The sequence below is a fragment of the Cariama cristata genome, unplaced genomic scaffold (genome assembly GCF_000690535.1).
Source record: "Cariama cristata isolate BGI_N322 unplaced genomic scaffold, ASM69053v1 scaffold1365, whole genome shotgun sequence".
NCBI classification, from domain to species: Eukaryota; Metazoa; Chordata; class Aves; order Cariamiformes; family Cariamidae; genus Cariama; species Cariama cristata.
The window spans coordinates 37,998-54,922 of NW_009618037.1; the positions used below are offsets into that span (position 1 = coordinate 37,998).

At 35.4% G+C, this 16,925-nt stretch overlaps 1 protein-coding gene across 5 annotated transcripts in view; it reads left to right on the plus strand.

Moving 5' to 3' along the window:
• The window catches only part of SPECC1L (sperm antigen with calponin homology and coiled-coil domains 1-like), a 50,192-nt gene that overhangs the window by 23,287 nt on the left and 9,980 nt on the right, over nt 1-16,925 (plus strand). For all 5 annotated transcript variants that reach the window (XM_009700702.1, XM_009700699.1, XM_009700698.1 and 2 more), the window contains exons 9-12: nt 3,972-4,062; nt 5,941-6,024; nt 7,854-8,010; nt 11,522-11,624. In XM_009700702.1, the coding sequence (XP_009699004.1) occupies nt 3,972-4,062; nt 5,941-6,024; nt 7,854-8,010; nt 11,522-11,624 (435 nt within the window). The remainder of the gene's footprint in view (nt 1-3,971; nt 4,063-5,940; nt 6,025-7,853; nt 8,011-11,521; nt 11,625-16,925) is intronic.

Sequence of the window (16,925 nt, forward strand, 5' to 3'; positions counted from 1 at the left end):
CCAATTTTGATCATCTTTTCCCTTTCTTTGTTTTCATATTACTACCTTGTTTTCTACTGTTGTGTTCTATGCGATTTTTTTATATTTTATGTCTGTGATTTTTGCTCTTTTGCAATTGAAAAGCAAGATTTTAGTAAGTAGTCACTGTGTGAGTTGCCCTATGGCTCCCACCTTATAGAAGTCATCCATGGTTTAAGGTCTTGAGTAAAGATGGAGGCATTGATCTCTGTATGGGTGTTGCAATGCTTATTGTCATTAATCTCAGTTGCTTTTAAATGCTATCACAGGGGAAACGTTTACATGGGCACCTACTGAGAAACTGGCACAATTTTGATGTTATGATAAGATGGATTGGTTGCAAAAAAAATTCTCCAAGTACAGATGCATCAACATGTGCCCTCTCTGAATTATGCATATCACTTCATTTTTGTGTTGGACTGTGTCATCAATTTCCTCAGTCTTAGAGAGTTTTTGTTTGCTTTGTTTTTCTTTACAGTAATATGTATCTGAAGATACATCTAAGGAGATACATTTTTGCAACCGAAGACAAACAAACAAACAAAACCCTTTCTGGCAGTGGAACATAGCTGTTATTTACCATAGCGCTTAGCAATACTGCAAAACAATTTAGGAAGAGAGGTATGAAGAGAATGCTCTTCAGAATGTAAAAACAACCCTGCTGTGTTAGCCCAAAGCTTAACTGGTCTGGTATGTGACTGAGAGTGACCAAAGCAGATGCCTAGGGAGGAATATAAGGACAGGGAAGCATATCTGCTGCTTTCCGCAAGTACCTTCTTTTTCTGACTTGTAGCTGGAGGACTCTCTGAAGTAGATATGGTTTCAGATTTACTGGTCGCCACTGAATGTTCTGCTTTGCTTTGAGCACATAAACATTCAGGCTCCAAGCAATTCAATGTCAAAGACTTCCATTTCTTAACTACTTAATACGTGAAGAACTGTGCTTGTTCTGAAATTACCATGTGTAGGTGCATTGGCATGAAGTACTTAATGAAGTACGTACTGAAGTGCAAAGTGATCAGGAATAGGTACCTGGATAGTGGTTGAAGGTCCTGTTTCCTTCCATAGCCAATAACAGACAAAAGGATGAAGAGTCAGAAGCAAAATATTTGGAGTTCAAGGGGTTAGTTCATCCTGCCATAGTTCCGTCTCGAATTTGAAGTGTCAGGTGTTTGTTCTCCTTTACTTTTTTTTGTCTCACCTGTGTGCTGGTTCCTCTTCTGGAGTAGTTACTCATCTTACCAAAAAAAAAATAATCTGAAAGGAGTCATAGGTAGCTAGCAGAAACTATGTCTTCAAACTAGGAATGGCTGTGAGAAAGTAATTGTTGATGATCTTAGCATCTTTACCTTTATCTGTTACTGTAATTACGTTATACAGACTACTATGTGGAAACATGTTATTTAACTCGGTGAACAATTTTCTTCATACATCACATTGAAACTAGTCCTTAAAGTTTCTAGCATTTTCTTCTAGACCCCAATGTAGGATGAATAAGAGGACCACAGATTGCAAAGCATCTTTAGTAATTTATGTCCTATTAGTAGCCTCCATGGATAGCCTCAAAAGCACGTGATTCCTCCAAACTTTCGATCTTTTCATTTAGTGTTGAGGAGTTTGAACACTAGTGTAAAGGACAAATGGTGTTTAGCAGTTAATTGAATTTTAGAAGGTATTTCTAGTTGAAGAAAAAAAGGTATTTATAAAGGGATTGGTAATATCCATATGTGTGTGTTTGCACATCAGATGTGTTTTGTTTTGTAAGTGAAATGAGGAATGGCTGATCTGCAAATTCAGCAAAAGCTCAGTCAGGCAGAAAAGTTTCTAACACTTGTAAAATGTTTCAGGAGAAATTATTCTCCAAGGGACTTGTGCACTACTACTACTATGTAGATGATGCCAAGTGGAACTGGATAAACATTAGTTGGTTTATTTTTCTCTAATTTGCAACGTATTAGTCACTCTATTACTACTGGTAGTTGTAATAGTAAGATATACAATAAGGAGCTAGCAACAGTGAAAGTAAGCCCTGTGTGCAGTGTCAACAGGAGCAAAAAGACAAACAGTTCGTTTTATAACAAGGAGACAAGACCACTACACAGCAAGTTATCAGTTGGGTAATATGACCGCTTTCTGACAATATCCATAAAGGATGTTTGTTTTTAAGTGATATCCGGAAGCTGGAAAAGTGATAAAGATATATGATTATCCAGCACTATGCCTGCTCTGTACATACCTTTGTTTCCTGGCTGAAGTTCTGTACTACCCTGGCTTTGTAATGACAATCCCAAAGCCAACCAAACTGAAATCTTTTTCTTTTAACCTCATTATCTAGCTATTGTAGCTGTTTCCTTGAGGGAGAGTTGGGGGTGGAACAAAATGACTCTCACTTTGGTACAGACCTTGTCCTTTACCTTTTAAAAAAAAAAAAAAATTTTCCTAAATGAGTGAATTGAACTTTAAAGGTAATGCAAGTTTGAAATACCAGCTCTTATGGGAAGCTGTTCTAGGCACTTCTGTGCATGGCTCACAATTGCAGTCACTTTCACTTGCATGTTTTAAAGGAATAATCTTCGTAGTGTATGTGCAGGACTTCTGATATATAAAGTGATTAAATTCTTCATGCTATATATTGGCAGTTGTTTTCTCCGTTTAATTTCTAGCACAAAAACATAACTCTAGTTCGACTCCAAATGATGAATAAGTAGCCCTGTAATCCTGCCTGTGCTACAGGATGCTGCAAAGTATATACCGTTGTCTTTTTTTATCACAGTTTTGGATTTATCTGTCTTGCCTATATGATTTGGCACGAGAAACACATAACCTTTGTTATCTTATGAAGATAAGGCTCATTTAACCTTCTCATCTGATCTTGGGCCAGAGGGACAGCTGAAAGAGTTTTCAGGATAAACACATTACTGGACTGATTATGATTAAATATTGGAATCTAATGGAAAGGACAGGGTGAATAAAGCGTGTACTAGAGTTTGCAATAGTCCTTTGAAATGATTAATTAAAAAAAAATAATTGTGGACAGTCTTCCCTGAGTCTTCAGCAACTGAATATGAGTTTCAGTAACTGTGAGGGTAATTATTGCATTGTATAGTTCATTTGTGTGATACCAAAATGCTTATTTCGGTGCTATCCAGTCGTTACTAAATCCAGTCTGTGATCATGTACTTGCACTTTAAGCTGCCAGAAGCCATGCATTGCTAAATATTTTACATAAAACTTGGAAAGAAAAAATTCTATTTGTTGCTGGTTTAGAGCAGAACAGAAATTAAAGTGACCTGAGAAAGAAAAAAAGAATTATATTTTTATTTTGTTACATATTTGATATCTCTCTCCAGTTGTTTACAGAGCATCTCAGTTAAATAGGTGGTAACAAAAGCTCTTGACATTCTGAGTAAAAAATAGTTTTTTCAGTAGGGTTTTTCTTATCAAAGGGTAGTTTGTGTCATTACACTTGATACACCATTATCCTGATTTTCTAGGAAAAGGCACAAAGCTGTAACAGCATATGTTAATAACACAAATCAAGCACTAAAATCTTGGCTAAATATAGGGGGTTGTAGAGAAACACTTGAAGTTTAACCAGAACAGGTTTGTATAAACAAAATATAAAATAAGGTGAAAATTAATACAAAAACTGCAAGAGAATTCACAACCTTAATTTGCAACATTGGCTTGAGGAGTAGGTTTCAGTTTAAAGATGTAAATGTTACAATATCAATGCATAGTGTGTGTGTAGATATGTATTCAGATTGGCAAAAGCAACCTGTAAAGAGGACACACCCTTTTTCACCGAGTATTTTTAAAGATTCCTTTATTTTTTTTATTTCTTTTAAATCAGTAATAATGTCATATCTGAGTTTCTAAAACTGATTCTGCAATTCCATATTTGGTTTTTTTACCTTCAAATTATGTTTGACACAAGTATTTTTGCATTTCAGAGGCATTCTATAAGTGGACCGATCTCAGCTTCAAAACCCCTTGCTACACTGACAGACAAAAGACCGAGCTATGCTGAAATCCCTGTTCAAGGTATTTATTCAAGTTCATTCAAACTTTGTTTTTAGCAATGCTATTAATACTTTTTTAAAATTTATATAATTTATAGCATTATCATATTCCATACTTCTTATTATCAAAATATTTTCATAGAATATCTGGCATTCAAGTTTTTATTACTTCTGTTTCATCACACATGGTGGCATATCATACTATGCTTTTTTGAATTTTCAACAAAAGCATGTTTGCATGCTTATAACTCAGCATTATCCTGACAGTTTTTAATGTGTGCATAAATTGAAATCACTTGCAAAATCAAGATAAGATGATTTCAGGGACATGTCTTGCAGCTGTCTTCCAGGTATTAAAAATACACACCTCTGGGGTTACATTATGTATTGTGTTGTTGCAGGTCCCCCTCGCCCCCCCAAAATGAAACAAGGATGATGGTTGGCATTGCATTGCATGTGAATAACAAAATATAAACTTACTAAGTACTGAATCTTCAGGAGCCAGATGAAAAATTGAATGGAATTAAATTAAGTGTTGATTTATCTGTTTCCCAATATTTCCCTGTTCTGTGAACTTTGTTTTGTCTCTCAAAACACTGTTTACAATGTGCTCTTCCTGTGAGAATGAATGGCTATCATGTGTTGGGTGTAGCTCTCTGATTTATGCCTGCTTTAGGTTGGTTTTTTTTTTTTGGTAGATGTTTCTCAAGATAATCCCCATATGACTCCAGGCTGAGTATTTCCTCTCAAATTGGTATTCCTGAGGTCTGATGCTTTCTAAAGGGTTGGAGTTTTTTTTGGTAGCACTTCATAATAGTCTGTATGTGCCAGATTTCCTTCTTGCTTTTGTTGAATGCATATTGAGCTTATTTGTACAATGCAGCTGGAGTTTTAATTTTAGAAACTTTGGTATTTTTAGGAATATTGAAATGCCTTTCCAAGAAGATAGTTTAGGATTCTTTAATTGTTACAGAGTTCATTGGTAGACATAAGCTTAAACAGAAAATGAGTGGTATGCTTTACATAGGTGTTGCGTTTTCATTATAGTCAGTTAATGCAGAAGCAAGACTGCATTCCAATAGAGTGTGCCAGACAGAATTCCTGTTTACAACCATATCTATTTTTAGAGTATCTTTGTAGCAATGTATGTTTCTTATATCGAATTTTCAACTAATGAATGGGGTTTCACTTTTTTAATCCTCATTCTTCATTTTCATGATTTATGTGTTCAAATTACTGCCTTCTAAGTGTTTCTACGTAGGAGTATGTAAACCTTTTGTTTACATTCTAAAGGTTTTATTTGAAGGAATATTTCTTCAATAATAGGAAATTGTTTTGATTTGATGCTACAGAAAATGAATTTTGTTGTAGTTTCTTTTACTCATTGGCAGTAGGCAGAACTGATTCTTCCCATACAATATGTAAAGGCACCTTTTAGAACCCACTGCATGGAAGAGTTAAAAAAACCTCATGTTTTCATTTAACGTGTAAAAAAAACCAACCCAACAAACAAAAGGGGGGGTGTGGTGGAATCACATGAGGGACAAAGCAATCTGCTTTACCAATCCACATTGTGAATGACATACTGAATATTTTTGGCCATATGCTAAATGGGGATTCCTTGCTCAGCCTTTTGGTTTCACAATTCATTTTTTTATAGACCAGGGCAAATGGATTAGTAAGAGGTCTTAGAGAAAAAGGATTAAGAAGGTCATGATGTATTCATAGTGAACTTCACTGGCAATGAGTAAATTTAGGCCTTCTCTTTCATACGGGTAAAATCAGTTGCTCTCACTAAAACAGCCTAATTGGTAGACAATATTCATGACTCATACCTAAATGTCTTACATTTAACTGGAATCTTCGTTAATGATGTTTTCTCTTCTTTTTCTTTGTCCAGAACATTTGTTGAGAACATCTTCTACCAGCAGGCCAGCGTCTTTGCCAAGAGTACCTGCTATGGAAAGTGCCAAATCTATTTCTGGTAATATCACGTTTTATAGATGATTAGTAAAATTAGGTACTCTCATTTCAACGCTGTACTTACAGATCTGCTTTACTTTGTCAAGAGATAACTTTGGTCTTCAGACCATCAAGCTCTTGTCAAAAAACCTCCATTTGGATATTTGGAATAGCTTATTTTTCAGTGTTCAAGTTTTCTATTGAAATATTTGGGGAAATAAACTAACGTCCAGTGGTAAAATAGTATTCCATTTTATTGCATCAAGTGAAACAGAAGAGATACATAGACTTGCACCAACGTACCAGATGGAGGAGTATGAATCATGCACCTAACAGTTGACTTCTGTGTCATCTTTCCTTGTATTACAAATAATTTTGGTGTGCAAGGTATATGTGAGGAAAGAAGCTGTTCCTGGCTGTTACTTTTTGCTGCTTGGATGTAGGATTTTGGGACTTTTTTAAGTGAGTGAGGCAGAGAAGCATATTACCCTTCTCTAATTAAGCAATTTCATTTTTGTTTGTGGAAAGAATTATTTTCAATTATTTAAAATAGGAAGATTGTTCTTTTTAGGTAACAAAAGCATCATTATACATTATGTAATGCATATAATGTTTTTGCATATTACCTGGCAAAACTCCTACCCATTCGGGAGGACAAAAGAGCGTTTGTAGTGAACCATTTTAAAATAGTCCATTTTGTAACTGACAGAACCTACAAATATTCTTCAGTATTACTCATCGTGGTTGCTGCACATTTGATGTTAACTTTAGATTTTTAAAAAATAGACCTGCTGCAATAGAAGTTTATGTGGAGTGTTAGTTTACTATCAGTCTGACATCTCAGTATCAGCAAGGGCTTTTAAAAACAAATCTTTTAAGATTTAAAGCACAAATAGTGTGATACTGTGAAAATGATACTTTCTATAAACTAGGCAGAACTAATTTGAGAGAAATATTTTTTTAAATCTACTATATTTTTGAGTAAATGGTTTCAAGAAGAGAATGTGTTTCAGATCATTTTGATTTGTCCTAAATAAATAAAAAATGCACCAGAAGGTTTTTTCCCAACTTCTTGTGTCTGGTATTTATAAATTAATGTACTTGCCCCAAGTTATTAGAAAGTAAGTCTCTGATATATATGGAGGGTTGTGCACTTGATTTGCACAAACAAATGTGCAAATTTTATACATAGTATAAAAGGCAAACCTCGTACTTTTAACTGGAAACTCTTCCATGTAGAGAAAACATAACCATACCAAATTTGGTTTTACAGAGTATAATGCTTGTGCTTGCATTAGAAAGAAAAATTGTTTGTCCTTTGATAAAATGAAGCAAACTCTGTGGAATGTGGCTGAATGGTCTCAGGTCAATATTTGATATACTTCTTGTTGATATTTAATTAATGTTCAGAGCATCATGTACATGCCAATTCTTGATTAAAATTAAGTGGAAATAAAGCAGCTGTCATCTCTATACTGTTTTGGTTTTCTTTTTTTTTAACTGTTTGAAGCTTAGCAATGTAACTACATGGACTAGAGAAAATTAAATGATTTGGTGTTAAAATTCCTTCTCATTCATTAAATCCTTCAAATGGAAATAGTGATATTCCATTTAAGATACATTAATCAAATTTTCTTTGCTTCAAGATACAGGCTTGATCATAAATGTTGGTAATGCAGTCTAGATCCTTGATCTTTCCTAAGTGGAAAGTATCGAGAAAAATGTTGAAGCCTAGTATTGGATATAGGTTTCTATGCGTGGTTTCTGAACTAATGCATGTCAGAGAGCAAGAAGAAGTTGTAAAGTTTTTATGTTTGCAAATTATAAATATATCGGCATTTTCACACTTAGTCTCTCGAAGAAGTAGTGAAGAAATCAAGCGGGATATCAGTGCAACTGATGGAGCATCTCCAGCATCTCTCATGGCAATGGGTACCACCTCACCACAGCTGTCCCTCTCATCTTCTCCCACGGCATCAGTCACCCCTACAACCAGAAGTCGAATAAGGTAAAAACCTTTTTTTGTGGTGCACTGAAATGTGTTCATTTCATAGCGTTCTGTTTGCATGTATCTAGTACATAGTATTGGCACTGAGTCTGCAGGCTCTATTGTCACTCATACAATAATGATCTTCAGTAATCTTTGAGAGCTTCAGAAAAGGTTTTCTGCAGCTCAGTATATGTTGTAAAAGTTAGACCAGAAGTTAGGCTTTTTAGAGCTTATGAGGTTAATACCAAAATTTTATGCTCCGCTAGAAAACCAAGCGAAGTGATGTTACTAAATAATAGCATCGTATCAGTTCAAAATACTGTAAGCCAAACTCAAGAAATGAACGTACGGCATGTTGAACAAATCTTTCAGAGTGGCTTGGTCCCAGGGAGACCACATGATAAACCTTAACTTTTGTAATTGCAGCTGAAGACAAAAAGCAGGATGACTAGGTCTTAATTCCAGACACTACCATGTCTTCTAAATAGCCATGAGTGAATGGGCTGGGGTTATTTGTCCCACAGATGACATCATAATGCAAGTCTAAGTAACAAATGGCCAGGCAACCCCCTTTCATTAGTAAGATAAAAAGATAAGTCTGTGATAAATTTGAAACTTTTCTTACCTGTAGCATTCTCAGTCAAAGGACTTCAAAGTATTTAAGCCTCGTGTTATGCAAGTGAAGTATGTGCTTAGCCCTGCTTCATAGATTGGGAAACTGGCAGACAAAGGTTAAATGAGTTTCTCAAGACCGTTTAACGCACAGCTTCCTGACAAAGCTTTTGTACAGCAGAAATATTAAAACCTTAATGTTATGAGATATTTACAATATGTAATAATTACATTATAGAATTGTGAAGTTATTTACAGCTGTGGGTGCTATTGAAAATTATTTCCCTGAAATCAGCTGAGGCATGCCTCAGTGCTGCTCTCCTTTCGCTGTGCAGAAATTAAATTGTGTTTGGATCTGTGGGTACTTTACCAGCAGCAATTAATATTGTGTGTGTTAGCACCTAAATTTAGACCAAGTACATCCAGAAATAAGAATTTTAAAAAGGACTAAAGCACCTGTATATGAACTTTGAACTGGTAATGTATAAAATTGCATCGATGGCAGCCTGCAGACTGTAGCAAATACTGTGGCATTTCATGGTAAAACTGTACAGTTGTAATTATGATATCATTACTGTGTCACCCAACCATTCACTGTAATGCTTAGCACTACAAGAAGACTTAGTAGTGGAATCTGCAGCAGTGGGTGTGCAGCGATGAGCACGCTCTTTGGAGCTCTCAGAATGTCACTGCTGGACTTCAGTTTGTTATGTGATCAGGTTTCTCTTTTTTCCTCTACCTTTGTCTGAAAGTTATTGCAAAATAAACAGTTATTGCTATAGTTCACTAAGACAAATACTTGCAGTTTACTGTTCCGTGTTCTAGTTGAAACTTCATGGGCTCTTTGATTTGGAATACAGTTAACCTAATATACTAACTTGTAAGATTTATATGTCAAACCATTTCTCATTGTCTCCATACAACTTACACTAATTTATTTTCTTCGACAGTGTTTTCATAACTATGAGAACCTGATATAAACCATGTGCTCTTACTGGAATTTGAGAACAGGCTGTACAGCTCCCTCATGGCTAAACAGTATGTTTAGCATAAAGAGCTTTTAATTTGAGTTCTCGTAAGTTGTCCCAAATCTCTGCTCTAAAAGTTCTCGTAGTGTTGCATAGACTTCATTTTAGATTGAAAATGCAATCCCATTGTTATTTGTTTCAATTACCAATGAAAAAAATACACCAGATTGGGTTGTTGAATATGTACTGATTTAAGAACTGAAGTACGGAATTTCTTGCAACATAATTCTGGCTCTGTGTTGCCTATGAAGTTTAGATACAGTAACATATTCAGGTAATTTATTTCATATTTAAAATATACAACTAGCGGCTTCCTTGTCATGTTAAATCTCTCTGAGATTAGCAGTTAGGTTTGAAGGCTCATACTGCTCTCTTTAATGCTGAAAGGCGCTTACTGTTTCCTGTTTATTGTTCTGCTGTGCACATATTTTCATGGATGTTTCAAATGCTATCTCTTTCTAAGCGACTTTGAGATCTTGCCATCTGTATTGCAGTGAAGACTGGCCAAGCAAATTGTAGTACATATACATAAGATTAGTGCCTTAGAACATTTTGTTGTATGTTGGCACATGTTCTCTCCTTTTATGCGTTGAGTGACAGACACCGATATGTGGAACAGTCTCTGGTGTTCTGTTGGTAGCACACATGCGTGAAGAAATCCACATTCCCTGGATGCTTTCTTTTCCCCTAGCAGGACCTGGAGGATTGCTACCTGTAAATTTGCAGCAGAGAATCCACTGAAAATACTATGTGTTTCCACGTTCCACCCCTCTTTCTAGTCACAAAATGGGTTGTAAAGAACAAGGAGTTGAAGATTTGAGAGTGAATGTGTGCAGTCTGTATGTCCTTTCGGAAATATCCAAAAGGAGTAACTTAGGGTATCATGTTTGTGGATGTTGTGAGAATCTTGCTTACATCTGTATAGAACTCTTCAAAAAATGGCAGATGAGCAAATCTTTGCAGTATAAATTCATTGATAGCTATCTTATTTTAATTTTCCAAATGGAAATTATTAAAAACAAGAAAAACTACTGGCACACTTTACACACAGCAACTAAGCTCCGTCATAGTGTAATACATAATCTTTTTGGCAAAGATTCTTCACTAGACAACCTATAGAAATACTGGATCACATGACTAGGCCACTACAAAAGTATTAACCTCTATAATATGTATTTTTTTTTAAGCTAAGCACTCATTTCTGAAGCCTGAGATGCTTGTAATGTAAGACTTGTGAAAAAATGGCCAACTTGGATATGGTCATTCTTTTCTTCTCCAGTCTTTCCTTAAAGAAAAAATTACTTAAGATAGCTTGACAGACTGGAAGTGAAATTCATTGATAGCTTTATTGTGCCAGTATATCAACTGGCAGACCCGCCTAGTTAAATTTCCCCCTCTTTTTTAAGAATTCCAGATCTCAGGCAAATCTTCTGTTAATAACGCCATGCTGCTAACATGCAAACTTGTTTCAAGGTGACATTTGTAATCAGCCATGAGATGCGAAAGAGATAGCATCAGTTTATTCTCTTTCGAAATACAAAATAAAGTCACTTCAGTTAACTTAATGGTTTGAGCTGGAACTTAGCATGCTGTGAGTTTAATTTTCTGAACTCTTAGAAAAAGTATCCTTAAGATTGAAAGACCTAGAAAATAAAGTTTAATTTAAAGGAAAAAAAAAGGATGATTTGCTAATGAAAGAATTACTCCAAAATAACTCTCAAGTCTTTGCAGGTATTTCTGTGTATTCCGTTTTTCAGTCAGTAGTGCTGTACCCCTACTACTTTCACTGTGGCATTAATTTGTCCTGTGTTTTAAGCTTTTACAATATGTATTTCTGTTGCAAAAGATATGTTAACGAGCTCTAAGTTGCGCTTCTGCCTTGTTCCTAGGGAAGAGAGGAAAGATCCCTTGTCTGCCCTAGCAAGAGAATATGGAGGATCCAAGAGAAACGCCTTGCTGAAGTGGTGCCAGAAAAAAACAGAAGGATATCAGGTAACTGCAGAGCTGTTTAACGTAGCATACTTCTAGCTGCAACACATTAGAATCTGCCAATGGCATAAAGGAGGCTGCTCCACAGTTGACTGCATAGATTGCAATGGCACTGGTATGTACTGTACTCTCTTCTTGGAACACATGCTACGAGTCCTAACCTAACTAACATTAATAGCTCTTTAGTCACTTTGCTCCATGTCGATAATAGCTTTTTTCTTAAGGGGGCAGCTGACCTCCTATTGAGGCACTTTAAAACAGCCTCTTACAGATTGCACTTTTGAAACTGTAACTGAAACTTTAGTAACTTAAGGTTTAAATTAATGTTTCCCAAATGCAGTTAGAGTACCATTTCTCAGATTTCAGAGATATTTTTTGATAGGTAATTAGTGTAGGGGTTTTTTGGATCTCTCAATGTGCTCCCATTTAGTCTCTATTTAGACAGTTTGTTTTGTGGTCGCATTGTCTTGCATTTTGAACTTGGCTTTCTACTGAGGTTCCAGACCTTTTTTTTCAGTTAGTCCAAATGTTATCAGAAGCCAAAAGAACTAACAAGATAACTATCCAGAGTTCTCCTGATTACATTATTTTTTCAAAAGAATAGTGGCTTCAGCAAACTAAACCAGGATGTTAATAGTCTGACCATGATGTATTTGTTTGGTTAACTTGTATTGAAAGTGTTTGGAGTTCCCAACACAATCCTCAGTTTAAGAACTTTACTCTTTCCATGACTTGAGACTCACAATGCAGGAGGAAGTTGAGAGCCACATAACAGGATGATCGCCCATCCATAGGAAAAGTCATTTTTCAGTACAATGGACAGGCTTGTGATATAAGCCCTCCCCCCTCTTCCTGTGGCACGTCTAGTACTAAACTGTGCTATTTCTGAGGATAAGCTTCTTTGTGGAACAAGCCTTTCTCCTTCCCCACATTTTAAAAAAAGCAGGATGTTGTATTTCTTTATAAATCCTCTAAAACTGAATGCAAAAATATTTTCCTGTATTGTCTTGAAATGAAAGATGAATTTGACAGTTTCCTTATCTGGTTAGGAAAAGTAATGGAAAGTATTCCAAACTTTGTATTCTGTAGTTGTGTGCACATGCAAGAGCATGCATTTGTTTATATAGATTACTGCTTATAATTACTTGAGTTTTACGCTAGTAGAAGAATAGGTTTTGAGACTTACTGTACTTGCTTCATATGGTTCTCTGCTTGTGTTGCTACTGAGAAACCATAGCATGTAGCATCTTTAGAACCGATGCATGCCTTCTTTTGAAAGAGTAAGATACTATCAGACATTTATATTAAGTTAGTTTTTGGAGAAGAATGTCTTTTGCTTTAGGCACACTCATTTTTCATTTCTTCGTTGTACAGAATTTGATTATTTTCAGCATCCCCTGAAATTCAGTTCTGGTTGAACACCATGTTAGTGGTGTTCTAATGTTTTAAACATATCTAGCATTGTATTTGTTGGGAGTAGTGCTTATCCAGCTTTCTGGCACCTCAAGGTTATCAATACCAGATAAGGACTTTTTTTTTTTTTTTTTTTAAAATTGAAGCTTTGCTTAGTTTTAATTTTATTTTAAAACTATATGAATTCAAAACTGAGAAGCAGTAAACAAGCATCAGAATAATGAACATCTCCCTTCCTCATTCAATCCTACTTAAGGTACAGTAGCTCTCTTCCTCCTTCCATCACCCAAATATTGACAGAGTACCTTTTCTTACCTCCAGCTCCTCCCAGTGTCTTTCACTCTGCCACAGTTCCCTTTTATCTCCAGTGTTTCCCATCATTCTAACTTCTACTTTTCTTCTATACCACTGTTTGCTTTTGTTTGGCTTAGCATCTGGGCAAGAGCCAGCACATGCTTTTTAGAGCTACCTGGATGCCGACTGATCAGCCATCTTCTGCCCCTGAGCCGCTGCGTGAGCCACGCAGAACAGAGGAGTCCTAAATATCCCAGCCTTTTCCTCTGAAGGAATAGCAGTAGATCCGCTTTGTATCTCCTCACCAACTTCTATCCTCTTACCAATTTAAATAAGTGTTAGCTATTATTTATTTAGTTCCAAATATAACAAGTTAAAGGAAAAATACTTGCAAATTGAGTCAGTAACAAGTTCTAAAATTACCTGGAAGATCTGGAAACAAGAAAAATAAAAAGGAAGTCTTAGAAGGTTTTGTTTCAGGATAATTCTTTTGTTAATTTTGTCCTATTCATATTATATCAATTTGTTTCTAATGCAAATTAATTAGACTACCAATATTTAAGTAAAACTCAGCCCTGTAAGCTAGTATTTTTCAAATATGTCTTTGCCAACATGGAATGTGTTTACTACTTGATCAGTTGCCAACAGCGATCACTTTGTTGGTCTTGTTTTCTGCCTCTCACTTGGAGGTGATGTGTCACAGCTGTAGGTTTTATGCATAGGTGTATGTAAAATATTTATAGAAAATTATTTCAGCTGTTGGTGTTTCATAGAGAAGATGGAACCATGCACATTGAGTTAAAGCCCCATTTCTAACAGAGACATGTTTGCTCCTGGTATTGTTTTATATTTCATTTCTGGGATTATATTTTGCACTGGATATTGGAGAATATTTGAATTTCTCGTTTATACATGGACTAATAAATAGTAATCATAGAGATAGCCAGATACAAATCTTAATTTCAGAAATTTTGTTTGAAGTGTACAGAGTTATAGGTGAGCTGCCAGTCGCTTAAAATGTTAAAAAGAAGGTATGATGTAGTTGGCTTACCCTTATTAATAAGCAGCAGCAGCATACAATTGACCATTGTTCTCTTTGTAGGCCAGCTGTAGTTCTTGAGCTGCTTTTTATTCTGTGTGTTGAAAATACTAAAGAAGAAAAAAAAACACCAACAAACCAAACAAAAAAAAACCCCACAACAAAACCCACACCAAGGTCCGTAGAAGGTTTCCTTTATTCACAAGATACTTGTGGAGAATACAGTGCTATGTAATTGCTTGGTATAACTAGTATTTTTTTTTTGTCTGCTTAAGTAAAATGGAAGAAGAATAACTTCTGCTCTCCTGTCCCCTCTAGGAAATTACTTCCAAGCTTTTGATTAAAAGTCTTAAGTATCTCTGCTTTAGAAGCTTGAAATTTTGTGAATGCTAAATAATTCAAAGATGATAGTGTGGTGAAGCTCTAATTTCAGCCCATTATAGTGAAAGGATTTTATTTAAAGCCCTTCGCACACATTCACAGACATTAAAGCCAAACTGTGCTTTCCACCTCTGACAAATACATGGTTCCACATGGCGAAATTTTTAAAGGTAACTTAAGACTTCCTCTTTTGTAAATGTGTTATGATAAACAAGCTAATACCTAACCCTGTTAAAACACTATAATAAATTACTTTATTGTGAAGTTTTCTTGATTTATTCAAGCAAATTTGGAAGGGAATAAATGAATAGATTTCTTGAAATGTAGTTGTTAAACAATATTTAACTGTGTTATAAATCTGGTATTTTTTTAAAGAGTATCTCAAAAAAAAAAAGATTAAAATAGCCAATGAAAATAAGAGAAATTCTTACTAATATAACAAACTGTATGGCTTTTTCTCTTAGTATATTGTTGCTTTTAATATACATGCTGTCTGAATGTTGTTTGCAAGCAGAATTTCTCCTTGAAGCTTAGGTTTGGAGAATGGTGATCTGCAGAAGGTCATTGCAGAACTAACAGCAGGCAGGTTCTGTATTAACTTTCATGTAGAGCCTGTTCAGTCTAGACAGTATTGCACCCACTAAGTTAGTTTAATTATATCCAGGGCTGAACAGATCCCTAAACTATGGAAGAGAAGAGTTGCTCTTTTAAGATAAGAGAGGGGGTTTTTAAGCATTTAGATAAAAGAGGAGCAAATCACCTTTTAGTTTTCAGATGAACATGCACAAAATACTCGAAATTTGATCATGTGTTAGCTTTGCTCAGGATCTGACATACTGATTCAGAGTACAGTGCCAAGTGCTGCATTTTGCAGAGAGAGGAGAATCCTCCTGGCTTCTCTAAAATATGTGCAGTGTCATAAAACTATCGTAAATTCCAGGTATGTTCAAAGCATAAAGTAATCCCATCCAGCTGTTACGGAGCATTTACCCTAGCTGGAACATAGCTACTTTCATTTTGAGTACACAGAAGTCCAAAAAAGGATGTGACCATGCATGTTTCATGTTAACAAGGGGACCAATAAACAGGATGCACACATCCTTACCCATTCTTATCTACAGCAATATTTCACTTTATTTTCCATTTTTTTCTTAGCATTCTGAGAGATAATTCACTTCCAGAAGTCTGACACCAAAAAAGCAATTAATACAAGATAGCAGCAAGAATAGACTGATTTTTTTTTTTTAACCTTTATTTAAGTGTTCCACACTTCCTAATTACAGATACACTGGAAGACCTCCCTAGTGTAACCTTGTATCTCTCCTCTAATTCATGCAATGCTGCTTTTTTCTGGAAAGACTACCTCATTTTTACCTCCTATACAGATCAAAGCTACATGTCTTACAAAAAATTTAAAACTTACTGTCTACATGGAAGCAATAAACAATAAAACTGTTTAGTGATTGAGCAGTGTGATTATAAATGTATGTGTACTTTATACTATGGTGAATGCACCTTGAAATCAAGCAATGCTTTCATTTATACTTGAGTAATAAGATAAAATAACAAAGCTAAAGTTAAAAGATGATTTGGGTTGCTTTTTTTAAACCTGTTCTTATATACGCATGTCTTTATCAACACTAAGCTAGATCATATTCTACTCAAAACATTATATTTATTTTAAGAAAAGCACAAAAAGAGAACAAGACTGTGTGCTTATGTAAGCCTGTGTTCAAATAATGGTTCCAGGGTGTGCATGCTTTCCCTGGTGCTGTCTGGTTGATTCATCAAAGTAGTCAGGCTACCAAAACACTTCTCTCCTTGGTTTAGGCTGTGATGCTTTTGCCAAAAATTGTTGAGTTAAGGAAGGACATCCTTCCTTTTTCTGTTTGGATTGGATTCTGATACAAGAGAAATGTCAACTTGTTAGACTTAATTACGACAAAATTTAGAATAAATTATGAGGCTGTCTGTATCTCTGTAAGTGCTTCAAATGTTAATGTCTGAAGCTGTTACTGGGTTTTTTTGAGAACAACTTCCCTTTTTATGGTTGTTCTTTGTGCTAAAACGGAAAAATTATATGTCTTTGCTGTGAAAAGAAACATTAACAGTCAATATTTAAAGGTTTTAATGGTTTGTATTTGCCACTTGCTGCCTTTTCAGAAGCTAGGATTGAA